Genomic DNA, 23,496 nt, shown 5'->3' on the forward strand with positions numbered 1-23,496 from the left:
GTCCCGAAAAGGTAACCTTCTTTCAGCATCTTCATCAGCAATCACCTGCTTCAACTCTTACCTATGCAAAACTCAAATCTCCAACTCGGTTTCTCACCTTCTTTCTCACCTTCTAGGTACCTACTTCAGCTCACCCGCCCCGTTGAAACTCAAACTTCGCATCCCCTTCGTCTTACACATGCTTGAAGGCTGAAGTGAAGGGCACCATTGCCGCGCCGTCAGACTGTCAACTTTTAAGAATATTACTAAAATGTGACCCTCCTCTCCTCAACTCGCGTCCTCGGCCCCGGCCCCGAGAGGACCAGCATAATTCGCAGGATGGTAAACTTTGGGAACCAGGAACAGTTGACTCTCGCAATCAATTCCTCCGTTTTACCTTCTAACCCTCCTCTCTCAGATAACCACTTCCGCCCATGATCGGACGAAATCTCGTTTACTCGGCACGTCTTTGCGCAGTCAGCATCAGTGGCCAGAACCACCTCAATTCAGGTCCAACCCTGTTATTTAATGGCAATGTCAGCGAGGTCTCTTCATCTTGACCTTCATAATCCGCATCCATTTCCTGGAGAAACTGTTCAATTCCCATGTTTCAACGCCTCCCATTTTCTCCAGTTTTTTCCCGACCACTGCCACCTTTATGCCATTGAGACGTATGTGGCGCGGCAGCAACCCTTCGGTTGCTTGAAGGCTGCTGTCAACGTCAACGGCAACCACCAACACCATACCCCCGAGCCACGATGTTACCGTTGCTTTGAAGCTCTCTCAAAGGAGAACAGGTACCAGTTACAGATAGACCCGCCCCGCGCAGCAAAGAACAAAGACCCCAAACCGCCTCAACCCCCCCCCAACGCTCAGTTTAACCAACCATGATGATTCCAAACATAACGGCAAGAACTCTGGCAAAAGTAGACGAAAATAATCTCCAACGAAACACGCATGCAAGCTCAGCTGACCCATCTGACCCAAAGTTTCAAACACAGGTAGGCCTGACACCGAGGCAAAGAAGAAAAAACATAAAGAAAGACAGCCAGCTGAGCAAAGCTTCCAAGCTTACCCACCAGCTCTAACAAAGCGTCCTCCTCCACACGGGCCCATTCCCCCTTCTAGCTTGACACTCCCGTCCGACATGGACTCTCGGGCTCTCGCCCTTATCCTCCATCTCCCGACGGCAGCAGGGGGGCTCCATAGATTCATCTGCCTTGTTCCTCCCATCTTCCGCAGAGACGAGGCACCTACCAACCCAGGTGACTAAGTAATTATCATGAGTGCCCCCCAAAACGGACTGTGGTTGTCTGAGAAAGGGGAAACCCCTAAAACTGTAATTGGAACTCTCTACTCGAAAGGAGTTTCCAGGGTTGGCCTCGGCCATTGTCGGCCAACCTTATGATAAGCAGCACATGCCCCAAAGAAGAAGAAGAAGAAGAAGAAGAAGAAGAAAAGGCATTGACTTCGGTCGAGAACTCATCCTTGATACAAAACTCGCCACATGATGGGGGAACTGCCAAGCTGCATGGGAGGTCGCCTTCCCATCCGACGGATCTTGTTGAACCGATCTGTCTCTCCCGTCCATCTTGAGCTGAACTGATTGCTTTGTACAAGGGAGTAGACCGAGGCCCGGTTTAATTCTGATTCCATCCGTGAGCTTATACATGGCGGTGTAAGTCGTGTCCATCCACGTTGCGGGATTGCCAACGCCTGCCCTCATCCTCATAGGATAATAGGATTGACGGTATACGAATGAGATCTCAAGGAACACCCCAGATGTTCGCTCATTCTAGGTGTTCCTTGACCAACCGTCAGCGAAGCATGCCCGAATCCTTCCACTGTCGATCTTCTAATGCCTCCGGCTCCCGCACCTCCGAGCGCATCCGTCTCCTGCCCCTCCACCTCCGCCCCGCTCCCACACGGAAGTCCGGCGTCGCCATGTGTACAACCTACCCACCAGTCCTCCTCTGAACAACCTCACGAAGGCACATTTGACGTTCAATGGCTTTGCACGCTTGAACTATGCTACATTCCATACAGATTGACTCACATGTATACGTGACGATGTCAAATCATACTACAAGTGAAGTAGCAAGCAATACCGCTGCCTAGCCCCCACGCAGCGCTGGACAAGCCGCCTTTCCCGAGTGACGCCAAGCGGCAATCTCACCAACCCCCCCTACCACCTCGCGGAAGCGCGTAAAAAGAGATTTGACCCAGGCGGTGTCTCCCAGGGCATCCGCGGTAACGGGCGGTTATCGAGTGGTGTGCAATGCGCCCGCCGCGTCGGTGGGTGACACTGACGGCACGATCGAACCGCCCGAGAGAGGGTCAGGTAAGCTGCCCCATGTCCACTTGCGGAAGTACAATGGTATCAGTGCAGGGCTGACGGGACGGAACCAAATCGACGCAGTCAGACGGCACAGCAACAGCATTGAGGGATGTGTGTACAGTGGTACCTGAGAGATTTATGGTGACGGGCGCGCCTGGTTGAGCAATCAGATCGTCGGGTGGAGTGGTCTTGACGATCCTACTTTCTCGCCATGGACCACGGCTTCCTCGCCAATTGCTGCACTGATGATTTCAAGATTATTGAAGCAATCACGCTTGCGAATATTGGCAGGTAGCCAAGATGAAAACCAGTCATGTTTGCTGTGTGCATTCGACGGGGGCAATTTTGTCTCTTGGACAACGTGGTACTTCATTGGGGTTGCCAATGGCATTGGGGTGGAACTGCGCATTCCTGTCTCTCGCGGGGAATGCACACGCTCTAAGATGAAGCTTCCCGAAAACGCTCCAAACTGGGTGAGACCACATCGGCGATGAAGTAACGGAGTTCAGAGAGGTGTCTTGTCTCTGGGCGCAGATGATCTTGAATGTGAATAGGTCCCAACTCGAGTGGTTGTAGATTGTTGTCCTGCCGACAGGGGGGAAACCATACGTCTTGCAGGTCGACTTTCCACTCATCTTATTCATAAAGGGTAATTTGGAAGCTATTGAGATACTGATCCAAGTTCCTGGTCCGTCTCTGCCGGAAGCATTGTTCAATGATGCAATATTGGTGAATCGACAAATAAGTTTGCTATACCTGCACTGCACCACCACCTCTCCTCACGGAGGACATGCGGCCTCCTTTGTGACCACCCCATCTTTTACTGTATTCCCTATTAACATCAAACCTGTGGCTGAAGAAGTTGCTGCACAGATATTCCCGTTCAGAAGTTTGGTGTCGATGACGAAGCAGCGAGTCCAGAAATGGACACCTTGATTGATCATGTACCCGCGCAACGACGGCCGACTTCTCCCATATGGGTTTCATTAGAGGTCCATGAGACTGCGCACTGGTTTCTACAAATCACATTGCCAATTGTTCACAGTTGGATCCAATATACTGCCATCTCCGTGATCCGTCTATAAGACGTCCGAACCTGGCAGACTTGCCTCCATGCCGGATACATTGAGTTGGAAATCACTCGTTCCCGCTGAGACTTCGAGACCACCGCACTACATTGCCTTTTGAAAGACGCTCATTGAGCCAATGAATAATTGATATAGTGAGTTCTGTCAGCTCTCAATGCCTATATCGGTCTTGGTATCCCACTCAGAAGCCTCTCCTCACTGGACATGCTGTGGGTTGCTGGTGGCAATGACATAGCAAAGCGATGGTTTTCGTGACCGGAATAGCTCCTCTGCGTCTACATCAGTGTGTTTATCATTATTCTTACAGTTTCAATGTCTTTGTAATCATTTTATAAGATCCAGCTTCATCTCAACTGCTCTGATACTTCTCAGAAGGTGTCTTTGGACGCGGTGCAACTCAGGCACCCAACTTCAGAATCGCAAAGTCCAACTCAGACCAGGGTATCTTGTGGATCTGATACTAAATAACCTAGTCTCTAAAGTACCAGGTACCTTGGTGTTGAAGACGTTTAAGCGATTGAAAAGCCGGCGGCGGTGACTTCCGATATGTTGACCGCAGAGTTGTATTCTAGACCCAAGCCCCAGTAGCGCTGCAAGACCGAGCACGTCAGAATGCTTGATCCAAACAGGTCCTTTGTAAAGGCCAATTTTTTGGGCTTAGCTAGTTTAGGCGCTCAGAGAGAAAGAGGCTAACTAGACCGGGGGTCTTTACCACGGGTAATTGGTGATGTTGGTAAAAGCATCTTCCGAACCAACGAACAGTCACAGTTTCTACGATACAACCATGTTCACTCTTGCCTTAGAGCACACTCTTGAACAGTCTAACTTGAATCAACTGAGGGATTTCTGATCGCTCGTAATCAGTTCTATCTTGCAAGTCATGCGGCTTTATCACAACCTTGCCCCAACGCCAACATCGTAACATGACCCAAACCAACAAGACACACGACATTCCAACATCAATCCCACCTCAAGTATACACCATCCAACACGAACGTCCATCCACAACCCATCTCGAGTATCAATCCACCCCTCCGCATTACGCCTTCCAGGCAGTCTTCCTCAACCAGTCCCCAACAACCCTCATAACCTTAACTGCCTTGGCATTCCCATCCCTCACGCTCTCCGGATCCGACACCGCAGCCCCCATCTCGTGAAAATCAAACGCGTGAATCACATCCGGCACCAACAACCACTTGATACTGCCCCTTCCATCCTTCACCTCCCACCCAAACCTCTCGTCCCCAGACTCCACCAACTCCTGCGTCTTGGCCACCTCGTTCCTGCCGGCCATCCCAGAAGTAGGCTTCCCCTTCCCACCGAGCTTACACGCCAGCTCCCACGCCTCGTAGGCAAGGTAATCCAGCTCCGCCGCGACGATACACACGTTATCCGGAAAATCGCTCCTCTCGGCATACAGCGGCGAAATCCGCGTGTCGCGTATGTTCGTGCCGTAGGGGATGTAACTCCAATCAAACACCTCTGCGAAATCCAGCACGAAATCCTTCTTCTGGCCGCGGATACCAGGTAACTGCCCAACTTTATACGGCCTCCGATTCCTCTTCGACGGCGTCGGCGTAACAAAGTCCGTAGGCGGGTAAATCGGCACAATCGCCTTTGGCGCAGCCGTCTCGTGCTCCCTCACGCTCTTCATCTGCGAAAGACACAGCGTCAGGTTCCCGCCCGCGCTGAACCCGCCCATGGCGATGCGCGACTTGTCAATGGGGAGGGACTCGTCGTCGACGATGGCGAGGTAGAGGGCCTCTAGGTCGTGGAGGGCGTGCGGCCAGGGCGCCCAGGGGGCTTTCCAGTAGTGGAGGGCGATGACGAGGCAGTTGTTGAGGTCGGAGAAGGTGCGGTTCCATTCGTCGTCGTCGTCCGGGACGCCGATGGAGAAGCCGCCTCCGTGGATTGTGAAGAGCGTGGGGAGGGTTTGCGGGGAGGTTTGGTCGTAGTCGGAGGGGAAGAAGATGCTGCGGCGGGTTGGTTAGCTGTGTCTTTGTTCTTTGACGACTTTTGAATTTCGTGTTTCTGCCTATAGGAAAGGGAAACATACCGAACGGGCAACGCCTTTCTGCAGTCATACTGCTTGATAAGATCGGGCCGTATGGCAGGTGGCCAAAAGTACGACCTCCATGCCTCGAAGCCAGCCTTTTGAAAGTACCAATGCTGCAACGTCGAAATCTTGGTGCCGTACACGATGCGGTTGAGCATCGAAGGCGCCTGCTGGTACACCGGTTTCCCGGACTCTGCGTTGCCTGCTACACCCATATTTGCCATGTCTCGGAAGAAAGGTCCTTCACACCTTTGCGACAAGGGTGCTGTCGACGTTATATGATCACCGCCAATGCCCGCTCAAACTCGTAGAACGGAATGACTGGAAAGCTGTTCGCCGGTGACGACGATCTGCCTAGGTACGGAGTCGGAGAGGTAAATGGTCCCGAGACAACGAGAGAAAAAGAATCTGCCAGAATAACAGAGCGCATTAGCCGCGACGTGTCTTTTCTCGTAAACGGACGAACGACTTCAGGCTGGGACGGGACGAGAACCAGCAGCAGAGCGACGGGAGCCACAGAGAGGCGTCATTGTGCGTTTTGACGTGACTTGAAGGTAGAGACAGAGAGAAGGAGGCCTGCTCGGCGTGCCGGACTCTCGGTTTCACGAGGGGGTTCTTCCTTTAGCAAAAGGGGATAGCCTGATGTTCGAGCTTACTTGCGTCCGGGAATCGCAAAGACACCGAGTACCCGGACGAACGATGACCAAGGAAGGGGAAAGGAGCACGGGCGGTGATGACGGTGATGTCGAAGGCAACACGGCTAGACTTACATGATAGATGGTGGCGTAGATGAATTGCGACGGATGAGAAGATGTAGAATCAGGCACTTTGGTCGTGTAAACCAAACCCGTAGTCAGTCAGCTCGACGATTGCTTGCTGCTGATTCGCCTGATTTCTCAATCCCAGGTCCTTACCTTATCGTCCTGCCCTCCCACTCAACGTCATGCTATACCGCAGCAGTCCCATGAAGACACCCATTTCCTTTCTTCTCCCACCAGGAAACAAGAACGGGGGAGTGGGAGGGTCCAGGGGTGCAGGGTGCGTGGCCACGTTCATGCTACAGCTTGCTTGCCCGGCACGTCAAACAGCTAGGTTTTGGGGGCTCAGGCACAAGGTCTGCGCATTGTCGGACGGGATGCATGTTGCCTGTGCTTGACTCCAGTGCGTGTTTCTGGTTTTTGGCTGGTTCCTGGTCGAGACATTGAGGGGTCGAAGTTTCCCCCCCAACAATAATATCTTCATGTGTAGACCTCTTATCGTTATCGCCTCTTTTACCAGGAAATAAGGTAAGGTAGGTCAACGGTAGCTGAGGTATTGGCCCCAAGCTCCGAGCATGAAAGTCCCCTTCCCTGGCCCGTCCCATCTGTCAGTCAACCGAATCGAATCAGTCAGCTCGGGTGGCTGTGTCTTACTCATTAGGCATAAGGATACGCCCGGGACTATCATCCAGCAGCTTCTTACTATTCATTTTGTAGTTCTCACTTGGTCCTTGAAAAAGGTGATCTCGGCATGGCGCTTCCGAAATGCGGCCGGAGCTCCGGTGGGATGGCCGGACTGGAGACCGCCAATAGAACCTTACATACACACATACGCTTGATCCGGAATGCTCATAAATTGGCTCATAGCTGCTTCTAATCATCACTGACTCTCAAATCATCGTCAAAAGCCTGAAGACGTGACAGATAAAAACTGGAAGGAAAGGAGAACGACCACAGTTCACATTAAGATAGCCCATCTTCGTGCATGTTCTCCATTCAATCATACGTTACAGATGCAGCGTAAACCAAACACGTAATTGTACAAAACGGTGACTCCTAACCGTCTACTCATCGCATTAAGCCATGGGCGCGTCTATTCATCTCAGAGGCTTGTCGGCTTCTGCACCACAACCTCTTCATCGTCATCCGGATCCTCAATGCTTGTCCGCCGAGCAGCCTCGACAGCCGCCTGGACCGGCTTCTCGTCGTCTCCCGTCGCCGTCTCTTCCGATGGCCCCTTCTCGCCTTCATCTTTACCATCCTTCTTGCCTGCAAACGGCCACAGCCCACTGAAAGCTTTGCCTCCTGAAGCACCCTGCGGCGGGTGGACCGCAAGAGGCTTCAGGATCACCTTCTCGTTGGGATCCGTGCCCGGCGCTGGCTCCACCTCGGGCATGGCGAAATCACCAAACTCCTCATCGTCGTCTTCTTCATCCGAATCATCTTGGCCGTCAAATCGTGGCTGTCCCTGACGTCCCACTCCTCGCCACCACGAGCCGCTTCCTGGTTGACCCCAGGCACCTGCAACAGCTGCCGCTGCCCCTGGGCCATGGCGGTCTCCGTCATCCTCGTCGCTCGAATTTTCTTCGTCATCTTCGTCGTCGGCGAACGGGTTTTCCGGCCGCTGCCCCTCGCCCTCGCCTTTGTCGTCCCCATCTTCTTCTTGCAAAGCAGTGGCCTGGTTCTTCTGGTGCATAGCCAGACGAGCCGCAAGCTGCAACCGCGCTCTGGAAGGAGGGTTGTTCAATGGCGGCGGCGGCGGCGGCGGCGGAGGCGGGGGAATCGATGGAGGGTTGAGAGAAGATGAGGTGTTGTTCAATGGATCGGTATAAGCCCGGAACTAGTAAATGAGTGTTAGCCGAGGGAGTATCATTCCGACGCTTGCGCACGATGTAAGAAAGATCCCGGAAGCAAGTTTCGTTATTGTCGTTTTGCTGTCATAGATGACCCGGATCGCAAGCGGTTGAAGTGGATAAGAAAAGTCCAAAGTTGTCTGGTATCCCAAGGAATCGACGCCGGCACGAACAAGGACGTGTGGTCCTACACTACTCGCCGCCACAAGATATATCATGAATACGCCCAACACCACCCTCTCATATATACCTCCCTGGCCCTCTCTATTCTCCCATGTTCTCATCCTCAACATGTCTATCCATTCTCCTAAGCCATGACACAAAACTGAGGGGGGGCCGGATCATGTGCATTTCCTCATCAGACTCCACATCTCCGAGCTCATCGCCCCGTGCCTCCCCATCATCCTGAGATACAAGAATCGGCAAATCGTTGCTCTCGTCCTCTACATCTATCCTATGTCCAAAGTCATTGCCGGCGCCGTCGGTGTGATCCTCTTGGGATACTCGGCTGTTGTAGGGTCTTCCGTCCTCGTCTGCGTACTACGCATCCGTTTTCCGGTCCTTCTCCTCGTCCTCTTCGGGGTTGTTGTCGTCGATAAGAGATTGCGTCCAAGGGTCCAATGCAGGTGGTTCCATCTCACGGAGCTCTGAGAGCATATCACTCACCTCATTGTTGACATCATCTTCATTCTCTTCTTCCCCTTCGTCCTCCTCGTCACTGGAGCTGCCGAAGCCAGACATGAGAGTGCCTGAGCTGATAGCGAACGGCCCAATACCGTTACCACTGCTTTCCTGAAGGTCCGCGTTGCCGTTGAGTCCCGCGTCAGCCAGCGCGTTGGAGCCAGTGTTACTCTGGGAGTTGGAGAATGATGATCCTAGGCCAGAGAGACCGACTGCTGCCAGCCCGTTGCCAGACATGCCGGCCCGGTTGCCCATAGCCACCTCGGGGCGGACTCCGCCGAGAATGGCATTGTCTCGCTCGCGAGTCTCAGCGAGGGCGCCTTCGACGTAGCTAATCCATCGCGGGTCCATAACCCGTTCAAGGACAGTCTCAGACAAGAGTTCAGGAGGGTGACGTTCCGTAAACTTCACCACCTCTTCAGCGATGAGAGTGAGATGTCCCATGTAACCCATGCGAGTCTTCATCCTGGCCTGTGACTCGTCACTAGCGAGTTGGCCCTTGATGATAGCCGTCGTAATATCCGCAGCCTCGAACAGCGAAACCGCCAAGGTAGGGTTGTAGCCTCTGTCCATAGGCCCGTTAAAAACCTGCTGAACGATATCATATACCACGTTATGGAGAAAGTTGTTCCACGGGTAGGCAAAGAAGAAGGACTATGCTCTGATTAGCTGGGGTCGGTGGCGCAACGTCACGATGAACTCACCAGGATCGTAGGCACAACACGATATTCGACAAATTGCACCTTGAGGTAGTCGCCAACGACGGGCTTCACGCTGTTCGGGTCGGGCCGATCGGGGACAGCAGGTGGCACGTCTCCAGCCTCCTTTGTCGCGTCGTCGTCAATTCCTGGAGCCATGGGGGCTTGTGGCACCTCGGGAACCGGAGAAGCCATGGGAGCTTCCGGAGCTGGCTCAACTTCGGATTCAGCCTCCTTAGCTGCATCCTCCTTATCCGCCTTCGTATCAGGATCAGATGTGGACTTGGAGAACAAGGGTGCTGGCATGTCTTCGGGGTGCTGGGGAGGTTCAGGCACAGTCGGCGCGGCCTCTGCTGGCTCTGTCTTTGCCTCCGAATCGGTGGCGCTAGGTGTGTAAACAACAGAAGAGTCGGACTCGTCGCCCTTCTGGTTGTCTTCAGGAACAGCAGTTTGATCAGCCTTCTCGTCAAGCGAAAGCTCTTCTACCTTGTTGATGGTAGCATCATCCGAGATCTTGTCAGCCAGGTCGTCTGGGCCGGAAATTCTCTCGCTCTCCACGGACTCCGACTCTTTTGCAGCCGGTTCTTCAATCTTGACGTCAACAGTCTCGGAGTTCTGCTCCAGGTCGGATTTGGATTCAGAATCCGTTGCAGCAGTCGTCTCGTCGATGGAGGCAGTCTTTGGCTTGCTCGGCGAAAGAGGAGCGACAACCAGATCGGGGTCATCAAATCGTTGTTCCTTGATTTTGTCATCTGCGACGTTGAGTCTGGGCGAGCTAAGCGGCTCGTCCACAAAGTCGTCTTCATCTCTGTCCAGGAAGGACGAGGCTGGTGCAGCGACAGGAATCTCTTCTTCTGCCTTTACGAACTCGTGGGACGTGTCCTCGTTCATTTCGCGGCTGGGCTCAACCTCTTCGAATCCGTCATCGTCTGAGATATTGGTTACCTCTAAACGACGTCCCTCCTCGGGAGAAGAACGACCGATGCGCATCGTCAAGTCATCCGTAGATAATGGCGGTTCTTCTCCACGGTTTGGGGTAAGCTTACCCTCCGTTCTTAAGCGCTGACGCTCAGCATCTCGAGATGCAATCACGTCCTCGGAACCAACTTCGTTGAGTAGGCCCATGTTACTGCAGTGAAGCAGTTCGGCCATCAACTCGCACGTCTTGAATCGGTCGAAGCCAAGAGGCTCTATCTTTTCGCCAAAGGTCGATTCCAGCGGTCCCTTTTGCACCGGAGTGTTCATGATCAGGTTGACAAAATCGGGGATGTGTTGCGCGAACAAGCGGAGGAGGGTTCCTAGATAGATGGGGTCTCGGCTCGAGGGAACAGAGTTGGCTTCGGTGCCAACATCAGGATCGTAATCCGAGTTATTCTTCCTGATGACTTCGATGATGATACCGACACCCACGGTCAGCGGGTTTCCACCTCCTAACATGTATTTGATCAGCTGTTCCACACAGGGTTGCGACACCAGCTGGCGAGTGAGTTCGTTCGGGCCGATGCATTGCTGCTCGTTTTGCGATGCGTTGGCCGAGATGGTAATAATGGCCTTGATGAAGTCGCCTGCAGCCGTCTGGACAACCCAACTATGCTCTGGGCTGAGGCAGGATAGCAGAGTCGGCACAACATCTTGGCCGTACAGCCACTGCGAGAAGGGGTACGATTAGCTCTCAACATTGTGCGGAGGGAGGGGATGGCTACTGGGCCGTACGCACCTCTACAACACCCTGGCCGCCCTCTGTGCGATCTAGAGCAATGATCTTCAGAAGCAGATCCATAATCATAGGGCACTCGACATGGCGGAGCAAGTCGGGCACGGCCTCGGGGAGAGATTTGAGAAGGATAACCATCTCCTCCGTCTTCTTGTCGAACAATGCCTCGTTGACTTTCGTAAAGTAACTGGCTTGAAGAGGATCAAGAGGCGTCGGGCGCTTCAGAAACTGCCAAAATTCCCGGACTAGCTCTTGGTTCTCCATCATAGCCTCGTAGATGGACCACGTGTCAGATGACAAGACCTCAGCAGCAACGTAGGCATAGCGATTGCGCTTCTTCTCTTGCTCTTCCTCCTCATTGTCGGTATCGGTGGCGCGGGACGAGGCGCGAGGTCTTGAGAAGGGAAGGAGGCGGCCCTTGCCCTTGATCGCCTCGGCGGGTTCATCTGGTTCTGGGGTCGCGACAGGCTCTAGTTTGGGGGCGACGACATATTCGAGCAGTGTCTTGAGGACATTATCCTCGCGGAGGTATTCGATAAGCTTCGTGTTGTGCTGCTTGAGCTCTTGGATCAGGTCGCTCTCGTCGAGGAGGTCTTCGACGGTGAATTCGGGCTTCTCGAGGATAGTGTCGATGGTGGATATGTTGGCGTAACCGCCAAATCTCCAGAACATGTTGGCGGTATTTGTGGGTTGTTTATGTCACGGCGCCGGACGAGTCGCGGCGACGATGGACAAAGAGCGATAAAACAATCAATTGAGCAGCAATCCGTTGATTGAGCATGCGAAATTCGTTATCCTAGTGGGATAGACAAGGGGCGTATGTCGGTCGCAGAAATCGAGTCTTAGCGAGGTAGTAAATGCCTAGTCGTTTTCTCTATACTGTAGGCTCAACGCATGCGAAGGACGGTTTTGGGGGGGGGGTATCGGTCGCTTGAAGGACTTGGCGGCTGAGCGAAGAGGCACGGTCAGCAAAGAGAATGGCTAGAAGGCCTTGGTCGACAAGCGAGGGCAAAGCAAGAAAAGGAGGGCTTGGTGGTGGTGGTGGTGAGGTCTGCAGATGTTGTCGCCGGCGGAGTAGAGGGGCCGGCGCATCGGGCCCAGAAAAGAGGAGCTGATTGATAATAGAGGGGGGGGGGGGGGGGAAGATGAGGGAAAATTGACGATGCAATCCTCGACGACAAAACAGCCGCAAAACGATGGCAACTGAGGGGATTCTCTGTCAATCCAGCTTGCAACGCGCGTGCTCTTCCAAGGTAGATGAACTACCAGGAAGCACCAAGAACCAGTAGGGAGCAGCGAGGCAGCGAGGCAACGAGTCCTGGGGGAAGAGACTGGGCGAAGGACCAGGGTACGTACAAAAGTGGGAAAAGGTAGGTTGTTGCTGTTGTACAGAGGGCGCTCTAAGCCTCGTGCAAGGATAACTAGCGATGGGAGGGACGGGCTGAAGCCGGAGCCGTCTGTCGTCTGTCGTCGGATATCGGACGCTCGAATGTGGTCGCGTGGGCTCTTTCTCTCTCTCTCTCTCTCCGTATGTCTCTCTTTCTGACTTTCTCTCCTTCTCGATGTTGGGAGAGAAGGGTGTGTGGTGGTTTTTGGAGAGAATGCGTGGTGAGGGTGAGATGGGCCCCCGGACGTCGTCGAGATTGGATTGCGCAGCGGCGGGTTTGAGGTAAGGTTAGGTAAGGTAAACGCGCCCTTTGCCCAATAGAATCGCTGGCTCCAGGGACTTTGAGTCGGGGGGTCGGTCGTCGGAGTTCCCAGGTTGGTTCTGGTTCTTTGGCTTGGGTAACGTGGGTGGGCAGGCCGCAGTGCAGTGGAGGAGGGTGGGAGAGGTGGGATGGACGGCGGGTGCCCTGGTGAAAGAAAGGACGGTCCAGGGACGGAGTAGGTAGGTACTCGTAGCCAAATCCAACCAAGTATCCGTAGGTATCCGTACCACAGCACCTCAGATAATGTGTTGCGAATCCAGCTGGCAGCGGTTGTTTTGCTGCTGACGTGCGGCTGCGGCTGCGGCTGCGGATGTTTGGCTCTGTTTGTGTGTGTGTGCGCCGGTGCGGTGCGGGTGCGCGTCTTGGGGCCCTCGGAGCTCTGGGGTCGAAGAACCTGACGGAAACACTGAACAAATGTCACGGGGGGTACGTACTGCGTATTCCGTGTTTTCCTTGTGGTACGGGTACTTTCCAATGTCACTTCGCTGACTTTCTTGCTGTCACTTAAGGTGCATTTTCATCTCATTCAGCGTTTTCCATTGCGGTAAAATGCAATGTAAAATCAAGGTAAAGTATCTTATCACATTCACCGTCATGAGCTATACTCGCTCACTACCTATTGTCTCGCAAGACTCATTATCATTCACACGAGTCGTCATGCTTCCAGCTTGGGCCAGATTCGGGCCCAGATTGGGTTGTCTTGCTTCCCGCCTGCTACCAAACTTGCTGCCGGCTGCCCGCTGTCTCTCGGAGGCCAAGAGGCGAAGCAGAAGCAAAGCGAAGCAGGGTTCATTCATGTCTGATGAGGTCAGTCCGGTCAGACACCCACCTACATTCAGCGTCTCTACCTATCCGTATCCTCGCCCGTACATGTTGACAAGATAAGAAGATCCCAAAGCAAGCTGGCGATGGACCCAAGAAGGACTCTGTTCAGTCAAATCCATGTCCGGGTACTTGCGCAATGCGAGACAAGGAAACTCGCTAAGCTAAAGGCGAGCACTCAAAGCGATGATGGCGCCGCCTCATTCAGGTTCCGGGGCCTTTTCTGAAAGACCGAGGCCTGAACTGATTGCTTTATTCCGATCGCAGATACCAGCGATAAAAGCAATGGTAAAAACTGCCCTCGGTGCTCCCAAAGAAAGCTCCAGGGCGTCGTGGGCACCGGCCGAGTCACTGCCTTACCTCACTGTACAACATCGTTGCGATTCTCGTCGCCTACATGACCACGAGGGCCATCTCGAATTGTGGCCTTCTTCGTCTTGGTTGCCCACAGTGGGATGGATTTTCGCCTAATCCAGCCCAAGGACTTGGACTGTGGAGAGGAGCCATGAGGGCAAGGGTCCTACCCGCAACTCTGTCTATTAGAGGTTCATCAGCATGATGTGATGCCGGACAGGGCCAGGCCTGAGATGCCCCTCTATTGCCCTCTGTATCCCTCTGGACTCTCACCCTGGGGCCTGGCTGAGGGGGGAAACTGGAGAACGAGATGCAAGAGCCGCGCACATGTGCATGTGTACATGTGTGACTGTATGACTCAATTGGTGATCCGGCAGCCCTCCCTGCCCTCTTACCCTCATAGTGACTCTTCTCTTTTCTCTTGTTTCGTTTTCTGTGTGTTGGGTTTTTGTGTGCTAGGCCAGGGTTTTTTTGTTGAATCGAATCGAACCGAAACACACCTAAAGTCTCTAGTGCAGGACTGAAGATGATCTCCGATAAGGAATTGCCTGGTTCCATGGCATGGGATTTGTCCCAGATGCCCAATTTCTGCGTCGCTGATAGCAGACCAAGTCTCGTCCCCCTCATTCTCTCTCGAGGTACTTATCGGAAGTTCCTCGCATGCGATTTTCGCCGTCCTGTCCCGCTACACTTCTGGAAGGTGGATCTGGGTATTTGTACCAGGTACGAGTCTACTAACAGTGTCAACTCTGTCTTTCCTCAGTCTCGAGTCGAAGCACATCAGACCCTCAATTGTTTTCTTATGAGAAAAGGGGGATCAAGGGATGAAAAAAAGAAGAAATCCGTCACTGTTTCTCATTCGTCTCCCTTCTCGCTTCACTATTTTATCGATAGTCAGGGGCTGGCCTTGTTCATCTCATGTCACCTCAACTCCTCATCCCCTCCTCCGTCACCCTGTCCGCGAATATGAGATCAACCTGGAAGATTTCATCCATTCTGTCATGTGCTCCATTGCCTAAATAGCACGTGAGCTCTTTCTACATCCCAATACATCCAGGAATGTTACTATGTTCACATTCCATCCTTTTCACATACCGTACCTTATCAAATCCAATCATTGAGCCTTCTGGGCTCTCACACATCACATCAGAATGCTGAGGATCCAGGGTAACGGCTGGTCCGCCATCGTTCTTCTGCAACCCCCGGCCTGCCACGTTGCTAGCCCTCCCTGCAGAATCCTTCCCACGTTGTCAGCCGATGGCCCCGAGACGTGTTTCCCCCCAACTTCCCCAAGCAACCTTGACCCTCCTGCTGCTTGTTGCCCGCCTGGCATTCCCCAACGTAGGTGGTCCAAGCGACCCTTCCATCTAGCCGTTGGAGGGCGGTTGTCGTTCCCTCGCCTGAAGCACGTGAGATCGTTACAAATGCGATTGAGTCCGCTGAGCACAGATCCATGCCCGATCTTTGACCACTAGAGGTTCTCATTCGGGAACTGACATGATTTAATTCTTGAGCAGAGTTGCACGGTTCAATTTCCATGGCTATGCCTGGCTATCTCAAAGTCTCGTGAGCAACCAGAGTCACCAGACGCCTCACGGCAGTTGAGCTTTCTGGTGCATACGGAGATGAGTAGAATTCAGTACTATCTGGTCACTTGATAATGGTATTTTCCGAACCAAGAGATGTCCTGTTATGCCAGAGAACCATGCCCATCGGCTACCTAATCTCACAAGGGGACAAGGAGACGTAAGTGTCATTTCATCACAGGCAGACAGTAGGCAAGTATCAAGCTTGAGTACCGCAGACAATCTGCTTCACGTCTATTCCAATTCGATAGTATAGAAAACTTGGTAATTTATTATTTGACGGACTCCATGTCAGGCAAAAGCCTTGGAAAGTGCAATTCACCAATATTGCGCGGTTCTCGACCTCAGGTAACCAACCCACTTGCAAATATCGTGATTCGCTGGTTTTCTCTTTGACGATTGGATGTTGCAAAGCCTTCAGCTGTGAGAGAGATACACAGTAGACTCATGTTGAGGACTTCAATCAGAGTTTCTTCAAACATTATTAGAACAGTTGACAGCAAATATTGTATCACAACCGCCTCCAAAAGCTCTCAGCTTTTTAGTAACTACCAAGGCGAGTTTATCAAATTGACAACACTGGTAGACTTAAGCAACTGAGCGCAGGCAAGCTGTGGTCTACAATTCTTTCTCGGGGAATTCAATGTGGGGTCGGTTGTAAGTGCGCGGGAGCCACTACGTAGCGTGAGTTAGCTCATCGAACGACAATCAAGTAGTTCGCGGGATGTCACTCATGGTCATCCGGCTTAAAGAAAATGCTCATACTCAATAATTTGACTATTTCACCCCTTGATGTCTTCACCAGCATTGAAGACTGGTCATGATACCCTCGATACGACCTGATAGTCGCTGCAACTTTGCATTATTAAGCTGGCCATTTTGAGGCTTTCACTTACTCTCAGTCATGGGATTTCTAACCATCAACTACATGTCAGCAACGAAGCCAATTTAGGAAACATGCTTCGAGGTGCATGCACGATTCGTAAGCCACAAACCAACACTCAACCTACAGACAGCCACCCAACCACCCCAACCATCAACCTTATCTAGTCTGACGCCTAGAGATATTGCAAATCCGTGGGGATAGGCCTCCTCGCCTTCCCTCGCTTTCGTTCAATACAAAGGTAATTGTTAGTTGGCGATAGTCAAAGTGACAAAGAAGGCTTAGGCTACCGCGCACCAGGAGCTTTAGATGGGGCGGTCATGCATACGTCATTATCAAAGCGTCGATTTGGCGTCCACATCTGCATCTTTGGTTGCATTCTAGACACCGCTCGAGGGAGGGGTCGTTGTTTTCTAAGCAGAATCCACTTCTAGTGGAATCTGTGAATGTTAGTAATGGAGCACTTCCCACATGCTCTCCACGGTCCTCCGCCTGCATTAGATTTAAACCCGTCGGTGTTTACAACATTGGATGAATATATATGTGCACAGTCCTTTGGTCAATTCAACCTCAAGGCATCTCAAGCATACAAACCTACCTAGATATCTCGTCTCTTATCTGCCCTCAAACACCTATCTCGAACGTGGTCGATCATCATGTCTGGGCTTACCGCTCTTCCCAAGGGCTCTCTTATCCTTGTCACTGGAGCAAATGGATACATCGGATCTCACACGATCAATGTCCTCCTTGGGCTCGGTTACCGAGTGCGCGGCACAGTTCGATCAGAGAAGCCGTGGCTCAGCGAGTTCTTCCACAACAAGTATGACAAGGATGCCTTTGAACTAGTCCTTGTTCCCAACCTCGAGGATGAGGAGGCTCTCGGCAAGGCCATGGCTGGTGTTGACGGTGTAGCACACGTGGTAAGGACTACCGAGAGAGACGAAGGCTCAAAAGGAGCTCAAAAGCTGATCCACGAGTCTTAGGCATCCGATATCTCAATGAGTGACGACCCCAAGGCCGTCATTCCCTGGGTTGTCGAGGCGACTGAGACTGCCCTCTCCGCCGCGGCAAAGCACTCGAGCATCAAGCGTTTCGTTCTTACATCTTCGGCTTTTGCCGCCGTCCTTCCCCAGCCGAACAAGGAGATGCACATTGACGAAAGTATGTGTCCGAAAGAATGGAAATCTGTCTTCCCTTGATGCTGACTGATACCTCTAGGTACCTGGAACGACTTTGCCATCAAGGCAGCGTGGGACCCGAACACGCCCAAGGAGATGAAGCCTGGCGCGATTTACTCTGCCTCCAAAGCTGAGGGCGAGAGAGCTGCGTGGAAGTGGATTGAAGAGAACAAGCCCGGATACTCATTCAATACCATCCTACCCAACTTTAACGTAAGTGTCATGCTCGTCCACACTGCGCTGATGACGCTAACTTTGTTCTTAGACCGGAGAAATCCTCCACCCCAATATCGGTGGCTCAACCATGGGATTTGCGCGAGATTTGCTCAAGGGACAAGGCGACATGCTCAACTCCTTTATGCCCCGTAAGTCTCCCCTAACTTCAAGTGGTCACACAAATACGGATGCCGGGCTAACAGCTTCTACAGAGTGGTACGTCGACGTAGCCGATGTCGCGCGTCTCCACGCCATCGCCCTGCTCGCCGAGCCCGTCAAATCCCAAAGAATCTGGGCCTCCGCACACCCAGTCAACGCATCCGACTTCATCGACGTCTTCCGTGAGCTGAGACCGGATAACAAGCTGATTCCGGAGAAGCAGGCGAATGAGGGACGTGATATCAGCGAGCTTCCTCCGGCGGCCAAGGCTGAGAAGTTGTTGCAGGAGTACTTTGGACAGGGCTGGACCCCGTTGAAGGAGAGTTTGGCTGCGGGTATTCGTGACTTGTAGACCTGTAGACTTGTAGGACGATGATCAATCGATTCCTGCTGTAGCCTTTACTCGGGTTCAGCAGAGAGGATTAGGGTAAATAGAGAGATGGAAGATTTGGATAAGCCGACTAGGGTTACCATGTCTACAAGAATCGAATAGATAATTATGAGACACAGATAATTTCACCTTTGCAGGATGGGAAAAATTCAAGTCCAAGAATCGGGTTAGGATACTCAAAAGTTGAACGTTTCAAGTCGAATAGGACTCGAGGAGTGGCTTGAGTGAATCTGCCCTACTGCCCTTGAAGTCGGAAATTACGAAATCTTGGAGATTCCGAATAAGATAAACTAAAACCAGTAAGGTACAATGAAAACAAAAGATCAAATCTGGTTATTGAACAAGAGTGAGTAGTGAAGATTGGCCTCATTGCGTCGGAGATGTCTGACTGAGAGTGGATATCACGTGCCGATAAGATAAGAAAAGGACCCGCCTGAAGCTCGGAGTCGGTGCCTTGAATGATGCAGTTCCTCCAAAAAAGTAGCGACGCGTCATCTTTCACGTACGCTCACTTCTTTGCGCCGCTTTGAGCCTGGCTAACAGCATGGCCAGCTTTCCAACTTTCGATCCGTCTCGTTTGACGAAGAAGGCGGCTGCCCACTACTCTTCGGAATCGGAGGACGAAGACGAAGACGACTACCTAGCCCCCGTGGCAGACCCGTCGCAAGCCGATGATTACAGCGACTTGAACCCACGAAAGCGCCGTCGCGTTGGCAACACGAAGGAAGGCGCCGCGCTTGGAATTTTTGCGTCAGATAGCGAAGATGACGGTCCTGGGAAGCGATGGAAGAAAAAGACGCTCCGCAGCAAGGGCATGAACTTCGTTTCCACTGGCACAACCACACTCGACGAAGATGACGATGACGACGCGAAGGACACCAATACGAAGGAGTACTCGGACGGTTCCAGTGCTGATGACGATGAAGACGACGAGGATGATGTGGGAGGGGTTGGTCTTGGATTCGGCGGAGCCCGCGGTGGTCTAGGATTTCAGCCAGCGCAGAACGATAACGAGAGCGACGAGGACACAAAGGCACCTAGCGCCCCGGCGCGATCTTTCACGAAGACAAAATTCGACGGCAAGAATATTCTCGGTCGCGGCTTCGTCCCATCATCTGCGAACGTGCCGGTTCTGAACCCCGACATTCAAGACACCCCTTCGATGCCAAAGATGGCCCGCCCAAGCGCATTTGGCGGAAAGGGAGCGAACGCAAAGCCCAACCCAAAATCTTTCGGAGCGCGGATGATGGCCAAGATGGGTTACAAAGAAGGAACAGGTCTCGGAAAAGAGGGACAAGGTCGAAGTGTCGTTATCGAGGCCCATCTTAGACCACAGGGTGTCGGTCTCGGTGCAGTCAAGGAAAAATCAGAGCACGAGAGGAAGGAAGAGAAACGACAAGCGAAACTCCGGGGTGAGGAGGTAGTCGACTCGGAGGAAGAGGAGAGGAAAAGAAAGCGAGAAAGAAAGAAGAAGGCCGCAAGCGCAGGTGGCAGCAGCGTCAGCACCCCCAAACGACAGAAGCCAAAGTACATGACGGCGGAAGAGATCAAGAAGTCTGCCCCAGGACTTCACATCCCCGAGGCTTTCGCGCCTATCCTGGACATGACAGGACCCGGGAACAAGCTTTTGACGACTGCCTCTGGACTCTTGACGCCGACTTCTACTGCAGTTGTCGAATCTCCCGAGCTGGTGGCTGCGCGAAAGCTGGTGAAGCGAGCACACGCCGATCTAGCAGCCTTCTCGGAGGAGTGGAGAAACCTGGAAGAGCGGAAGACCTGGGTAGATCTGGAACTGCGCGAGAGAGAGCAGGAGATGGCGGAGCTCGCCTCAGACCTGGGAAGATTGCAACTGTTTTCCAACATTGTCACCATTGAGCTTCCGATGGCCACGGAATGGGAGGACGTCATTCGCTGCCTGGAGAAGGCTGTTCAAAATATTGGACCAGCGACAGACGAAATTTCGGACCTCGCGGTGGCGGCCATCTACCCCTTCTTCCGCGACCCCGAATGGAACCTACTGGATGAGCCTACGCGTTTTGCTACTGAGCTCAAGGGTCTTGGGAGTCTGCTGATGAAGCCTGGCGAGGGCAACAAAGCTATGGACAAGTGGGAATCGACTGGTCTACACAGCAACGACCTATACCGCCAACATCAAAAAGCGACAACCCCTTACGAAACCATGATGTACAAGTTGTGGTACACAAGAGCCATGTCTGCGGTCCGAGATTGGGATGTTTTCAACCCCGCACCGCTACTGGCTGTGTTGGAAGCGTGGGCAGACCTGCTGCCTCCTTTCGTTCGCGCCCAGTTCCTCGATGCCGTCGTCCGCAAGTTAGAAACAGCCGTGGCGGAATGGAACCCGAAGAAGAAGCGACAAAGCCATAAACTGCCTCATCTCTGGCTATTTCCCTGGCTTCAATACCTGCCCTCGCACCACCTTGAGCCCAAGGGTACTGGCTTGGTGGCCGAAGTACGGAGGAAGTACAGACAGCTGGTTGACGTTTGGGATTTCGACCGCGGCGTGATCCCTGGCCTGGAACAGTGGCGCGATGTGCTTGGCGACCAATGGCGCTCCTTGATCATGAGCCATGTGTTACCGGCCATGGGACGATACCTGCGCAAGAACTTCAGAGTAGACCCGAGCGACCAGGAGCCATATCTGCCTATGCTCACGGGCGTGCTCCAGTGGTCTGATATTCTGACGCCCAAGGTCCTGGGCGAGGTCATTGTCACAGAGGTGTTCCCCTTGTGGCATGATAAGTTGAGTGAGTGGCTTGGCCTGGAGGATGCCAATTTCGAGGAGATCATGGCATGGTATGAGTGGTGGAGGGACGACGTCTTGCCCGACTCTGTGAAGAACCTGAAGTCGGTTCAGGCAGAGTTTGACAAGGGCATGGGCACGATTGAGAAGGCATTGTAGAACATGATGCTAGCATCGTAGCCACAGCTTGAACTTCAGACTCATTACATAGAAGGTTACCTTTGCGATGTTCAATTATACCCTCTCTCACTACCTTAGATTACATTCGGCCATAGAAGAAAACGGCGCCCACTTGATCCATTCATTGCCCTGTAAATGTCCACCTTACATAGTAAGTTTGGCGATTTGAACTCTTATAGTACGCTGCTCTGACCATGCAAAAAAGCCTGATCTCGGAACCATTTTTAATCCTTCGATCACGCTCTGGACGGATGCAGTCGACATGGCAGATGTCATCCAAGCTCTATCCCACCGGCATCGTGCGGACATTTTCCCCGGAGATGGCCCCCGCGACATGACCAATGGCCGGGACCACGACCACAAAATTGAAGTTACTATTAGCTAAAAAAAGACAAGCAAACTCGAGGCCAAGCTTTTGGGGAAACAGGATAAGCAAGGAAGCATAGACGTGGGACGCGGGTGTCGTTGCAGCCAAGCAGCAGTCAAGCACGAGCCAAGCTCATGATGAAGGCTCATCCGCTAGGCCATGGTCGTTAAAACAGAGGAAGAGGAAGCGTTTGAAGACTTCAATGGACGAGTGATGGCTGGACTTGGCGTTCAAAAGATAGTTCCTTGCGGCACTTTAATGTTGGGGCGTTTCCTTGGCGGTGTGACACGCGAGCTTGATCGTCAGTGAAGGAGGGCCAGAAACGCCCAGAGGTGTCAATGGTGATGAGAGGGGATTGCCTGGTCGTTGGGCGATGCTTCTACGCAATCAGTCCTTGACGGAGACGGATCTTAGAGCTAAGGTAGTGCGGCGTGTCCTCAAGAAAGAGTGTGAGCTTTTGTGACGGCCGTCAACCAAGCTCAAGAGGGCAAAGGGAAGATTCCAAGGGTTGTCACTTGCTACCTGTGGTCAGTGTCAATTCACGCAGGATCTCCGATTCGACCAAGATGATGAGGTGAATGAGCGCCTATTTCTGAAGTCGGTTTGAGACGAGAACCCCTGGACATGGCGATCTCGAGGGCCAATCACATCTGATTATGTAAATGCCACCCGCTCATCAGAAAAGGAGGAGCTGAAGAAAAGCCAAAGAGCTAAAAACAATCAAGGTTCGGGAAGTGGGAGCCTCATCCCTCCATCACCCCTACCACGTCTTCAACCCTGGTCACTTTCTTCTCCCTCCTCCGAGTCCTCCCAAAGTCCTCATCCTGTCTCCTTTCTTCGAGCCCACGTCACCATCTCGAAACATCGACAGCCGTGAAACCTGCGGTGGGGGGGGGACTCTGACCCAGACCGACTGTCTTCGGATGAGCCCCAGTCTACAGTTACAGTGCTACACTAGTACAAGCCACTGGTATTTCAAGGAATCCTTTCAATCGAGGTTCAGTTGACGGCGACATCGGACAGGCACTGCCCCTTTTCACCGTCCTGAACATGCGATGGCTTACCCATATAGTCCTTGCCAGATCTCGCTCCGCACGGCAGCGCGATACTACGTGTCAATATGGTTCCACGAGACCCGCAAGACAAGACTGTCAACAGCGACATGAGCCTATTTGGGGGTTGACTCCCGCGACCTCGGGGTCCATTGACAAACTCTACCGTCAACGCCCGGCTAGACAGGCTCGACGGGCTACTTCGGAAACGCGGAGGACAGTTGCAAAAAGGAAACGAAAGCCAAAGTCCTCGATGGATCATGGCATACCTCGAGTCCTCGACCTAGCGATCCTTCGGGGCTTGTGCTGCACCAATCCGCCATCCAAGGCCGAGTGACAGTCACGAGTGAATATCTGACGATCATACTCCCATGATCCGACGTGATGATGTCCCGCAGAAGTTTCCGTACCAGACGATCAAGCCCCCAAACTAGGAAGAGCACAGAGTATAGCTCTGGCCCCCAACAACGCATAGAGCCAAGGCAGGACACGGCGGCAAGCATGCACGCGGCCATCACCAGTTTGGCCACCATTCACATTGAGTCTATAATCTTAGTGTGACTTTGGGACAGAATTCCGTTCAGCAACATTTCCCGCTGAGCTCAGCGGCGGACGGGCGAGACCTGATTGAGACCATTAGGTGCATCTAGCTCTTGGCAGAAAGGCAAGGCGC

At 52.8% G+C, this 23,496-nt stretch overlaps 6 protein-coding genes across 6 annotated transcripts; 2 read left to right on the forward strand and 4 right to left on the reverse strand.

Moving 5' to 3' along the window:
- Window positions 1–4,444: 4,444 nt before the first annotated feature.
- On the reverse strand, window positions 4,445–5,676 carry BDP81DRAFT_334363 (alpha/beta hydrolase fold protein; the record flags this gene model as incomplete). Its single annotated transcript, XM_060585755.1, has 2 exons — window positions 4,445–5,378; window positions 5,462–5,676. 2 exons carry the CDS (start codon window positions 5,674–5,676, stop codon window positions 4,445–4,447), a joined length of 1,149 nt encoding a protein of 382 aa, XP_060438377.1.
- A 2,936-nt stretch (window positions 5,677–8,612) lies between these two features.
- BDP81DRAFT_466123 (SIT4 phosphatase-associated protein) lies at window positions 8,613–11,837 on the reverse strand (the record flags this gene model as incomplete). The annotated part of the gene is made up of 3 exons (XM_060594358.1): window positions 8,613–9,407; window positions 9,458–11,098; window positions 11,169–11,837. The coding sequence occupies 3 exons, from the start codon at window positions 11,835–11,837 to the stop codon at window positions 8,613–8,615; spliced, it is 3,105 nt and encodes a 1,034-aa protein (XP_060438378.1).
- A 2,080-nt stretch (window positions 11,838–13,917) lies between these two features.
- Window positions 13,918–15,074, reverse strand: BDP81DRAFT_152751 (uncharacterized protein). Its single transcript, XM_060581917.1, has one exon. The coding sequence runs from the start codon at window positions 14,675–14,677 to the stop codon at window positions 14,090–14,092; it is 588 nt and encodes a 195-aa protein (XP_060438379.1). The 5' UTR covers window positions 14,678–15,074; the 3' UTR covers window positions 13,918–14,089.
- A 1,648-nt stretch (window positions 15,075–16,722) lies between these two features.
- Window positions 16,723–18,805, forward strand: BDP81DRAFT_441594 (NAD dependent epimerase/dehydratase). The gene is made up of 5 exons (XM_060591607.1): window positions 16,723–17,439; window positions 17,503–17,680; window positions 17,738–17,910; window positions 17,963–18,062; window positions 18,126–18,805. Exons 1-5 carry the CDS (start codon window positions 17,176–17,178, stop codon window positions 18,422–18,424), a joined length of 1,014 nt encoding a protein of 337 aa, XP_060438380.1. The 5' UTR covers window positions 16,723–17,175; the 3' UTR covers window positions 18,425–18,805.
- A 138-nt stretch (window positions 18,806–18,943) lies between these two features.
- BDP81DRAFT_485557 (tuftelin interacting protein 11) lies at window positions 18,944–21,709 on the forward strand. The gene is made up of 2 exons (XM_060595165.1): window positions 18,944–21,555; window positions 21,610–21,709. Exon 1 carries the CDS (start codon window positions 19,008–19,010, stop codon window positions 21,381–21,383), a length of 2,376 nt encoding a protein of 791 aa, XP_060438381.1. The 5' UTR covers window positions 18,944–19,007; the 3' UTR covers window positions 21,384–21,555; window positions 21,610–21,709.
- Window positions 21,710–23,011: 1,302 nt separating this feature from the next.
- Window positions 23,012–23,366, reverse strand: BDP81DRAFT_441599 (uncharacterized protein). The gene has a single exon (XM_060591608.1). It carries the CDS (start codon window positions 23,354–23,356, stop codon window positions 23,021–23,023), a length of 336 nt encoding a protein of 111 aa, XP_060438382.1. The 5' UTR covers window positions 23,357–23,366; the 3' UTR covers window positions 23,012–23,020.
- Window positions 23,367–23,496: the final 130 nt, after the last annotated feature.

Source organism: Colletotrichum phormii, assembly GCF_030913505.1.
Source record: "Colletotrichum phormii strain CBS 102054 chromosome Unknown BDP81scaffold_36, whole genome shotgun sequence".
Taxonomy (NCBI): domain Eukaryota; kingdom Fungi; phylum Ascomycota; class Sordariomycetes; order Glomerellales; family Glomerellaceae; genus Colletotrichum; species Colletotrichum phormii.